Below are 3,276 nucleotides of genomic sequence, written 5' to 3' on the forward strand. Positions count from 1 at the left end.
GGGGGGGCTGGTTGACCTTTGATGACCTCTAGAAACATCTCTTTATATCTTTAAAATGAAAGCGGCACAAACAAAACATTTTTGCTGCACAAACGGAGCACAAACATTTGACACCAATTTTGTCTAATTTGAAGAAGGTGGGGGGGCTGGTTGACCTTTTGATCTTTACATTTTCATTAATATCTTCAAAGCCAAAGCAGCACAAACGCCAATTTTTGCTGCACAAACCAGCACAAACAAAACTGAGTTAATTGACACCCATTTCGTCTGATTTTAAGAAGGTAGGGGGACTGGTTGACCTTTGATGACCTCTAGAAATATTTCTTTACATCTTTAAAACGATAGGGGCACAAACGAAAATTTTTGCTGCACAAACCAGCACAAACGTTTGACACCAATTTTGTCTGATTTGAAGAAGGTGGGGGGGCCAACTTCACTCAGGTGAAAGGATGGCGTCTTTATCCTAAAATATATTCAAACTAAGGCTGCAAATAAACATTATTTTGATAATGGCTTCATATGTTGACCATTCTTTCATTTAACCTAGAACCCTCAGACAGGAAAAAGTGCTTAACGGGAGATTTTTTAGTTTTTATAGAATTTAAACAAGGTGATGAAAATGATGCTACTTTAATTCTGGATAGAACATATTCACAAAAAAAGAGGATTATTCCTGCTCTATCAAAGGTTTGGCTGGTTAAAAGTTGTCAGTGGGATGTTCTTTCAGGAAACGGCCCGTTTTAGTGTCTTTACTGCAGTAAATGATAAGTCGATTACTGAATTATGTGATTATTATTTCAATAATTAATCAAACCTGGGGTTTTTTTTTACCCCTTTTCCAGCTAAGCTTTTCTGAAGTGTTAAAAATCTCTGCATTTATAGGGATGGTCGTTAATGTTACACAAGTCCAGAAAAGATCCAGAACCCCTGCAGTAGATCCCACCCATCCAGACTCTGAATTGTTGGACTCACTTTTCAGTAAAATGATTCAGGAAATTCACATCGACAACAAACAAGCTTGAAACAGTTTTGTCCCCAAAGATGTGAAAGCAATCCTATGGAAGTAAATCAGTGTCGCTGGGATTTGAATTAAAAATTTTTTTTAGGTCAAAAATGTGTTCTGAATATATTTTAACACTGAAACAGTAAGTACAAACATACAACATTTAAATTTAAGTGGCATTTTTAATTCAAATACCAGCAACACAGATTTACTTCCATACAATCCCCCACTGTAGACACAGCATTGTCAATTTCATGACTAGTCTCCGAGTTTAGGGGGGAGTGTTGGCCTAGTGGTTAGAGCAGTGGGCTTGAGGTCTGAGAAGGTTGCCAGTAACTGGTTTGAATCCCACTGCCTCCACTCTGGACTCCTGAGCAAGACCCTTAACCCTTGATTGCTCTCCGGGCGCCACACAATGGCAGCCCACTGGTCTCCAAAGGGGATGGGTCAAATGCAGAGGTAAAATTCTCCAACGTGAGATCGATCGATCCATCCATCGATCCATCCATCCATCCATCGATCCATCCATCCATCCATCCATCCATCCATCCATCCATCCATCCATCCATCCATCCATCCATCCATCCATCCATCCATCTATCCATCCATCCATTTCTGTCACGAATATCCCAAGCAGGGTTGCGATGGGTGCTAGTGCATTATAACCAGCTGTAAATATTTATATATTTTTAACCCATCAGGATTTATAAAGTATTTATATATTAAATATCCATCTTTTTTCATTCATTCATCCATTTTCCATCACGCTTTATCCCCGCTGGGGTCGCGAGGGGTGCTGGTGCCCATCTCCAGCTGTCTACAGGCGAGATCCACCTTGTTTGTCCAACGGACAAACAACCTTTCTCGCACAGAATCACACCTTAGGGGAATTTAGAAAAGCCAATTAACCTAACAGTCATGTTTTTTAGACTGTGGGGGGAAGCTGGAGTACCAGGAGAGAACCTACGCATGCTGAAGGAGAACAAACTCTATGCAGAAATAACAAAATGACAAGCTGCAAAAAAGTTAAATTATTATCAGTTATTAAACTCGTAGGCTAAGCTAACTTCCTGTAAATAAATCCCACTACTCCACCTGTGCACATATTTTCATACTTCTCTCTGGGGATGCTATTTGGCTGAGGTTTAAAGACAAGAAAATTACTAAAAATGTTGAAGGAAAGGAGAAAACATTGGGGAGAACAAAACAAACGAGGAGCTGGGAGACTTTAGGTTCACTCTGGGCCAAATTCTCTGCCTTTTTTAAAAATCGGCTTCATTTTAAAGGTGAATGGGATGAATGCACCTGCATTGATTCAGCACAGCAGAGCAGAGAGGGGGAAAGTTGGTAGTGGAGCGAGAGCACAAATTTTAACAAACACGGGGGTGTGTATTGATTTTTCAATGATCTGGATTCACCTCAACATGTTTGAGCATCGTTTAAAATAAACGGAAAAAGAAACTCAAGTTTTACCAGATAGAAGTAAAGAAAACCCTAAAAAAAGCTGTAAATCATCACCATTCGGGATGCGAGGGGACATACCAACGTATATACAGTAAACCAGGCTGCAGCTACAGCAGATGGACCTTCTGGGGCCAACGCTTCCAGGCTGCGACACTTAATTACATTCATCAGAGTACAAAAGGCCATAAAATGATTCCAGAGTCGTAGGCCGAGATGGGCGATTTCCCATGAGGTGTTGTTCCATTCAGCCATGAAATTACATCGCAAAGAAATAAAGAGATGTCAGAGAGCTACACATAAAGACAGATTCCTCAGAATGGCTTTAGCTGGAGATTTGTCTACATGGTGTGTGCTTATCGATGTGGAAAACAAAGCTTTTACTGTTATCAAATTAGCAGGAATCTAAATTAGAAACAGCTAATATAAATTATTTGAACTGCAGCAGTAATGATAAACTGGACATTAGGTTTTCATTTGATAAAAGGAAACCTTCAAAATCTTTTTTTTTCTTCTTAAAAAACAAAACAAGAATCCCAAATAAAAACGCTTTCTCACCCATTCCTTGCGTCTGCTGTGGTTGGTGAAGTCATAGACAGGAACTTTGATGCTTTTCCCCTTCTTCAGCTTCCTGAGGACGGTGATCAGCAGCTCAAAGTCGAAGGCATCGGGGTGATCAAAGTTATACTCATTTTTAGCAGCAAGCTCCTGCTCTTCTTTATTTAACACCTGAGACACAAACAACCAGCGATCAGTGACGATGATAAGATACATGGGTTCAAGTCCACTTAGGAAGGATGGAGAGACGGAAC

At 40.1% G+C, this 3,276-nt stretch overlaps 1 protein-coding gene across 1 annotated transcript in view; it reads right to left on the reverse strand.

The window, feature by feature from the left end:
• The window catches only part of LOC107096377 (uridine-cytidine kinase-like 1), a 35,064-nt gene that overhangs the window by 19,277 nt on the left and 12,511 nt on the right, over nucleotides 1-3,276 (reverse strand). The window contains exon 4 of the mRNA XM_015392996.1: nucleotides 3,023-3,193. Coding sequence (XP_015248482.1) covers nucleotides 3,023-3,193 — 171 coding nt within the window. The remainder of the gene's footprint in view (nucleotides 1-3,022; nucleotides 3,194-3,276) is intronic.

This window comes from Cyprinodon variegatus, unplaced genomic scaffold (genome assembly GCF_000732505.1).
Source record: "Cyprinodon variegatus isolate N-32 unplaced genomic scaffold, C_variegatus-1.0 Scaffold619, whole genome shotgun sequence".
Lineage (NCBI taxonomy): Eukaryota > Metazoa > Chordata > Actinopteri > Cyprinodontiformes > Cyprinodontidae > Cyprinodon > Cyprinodon variegatus.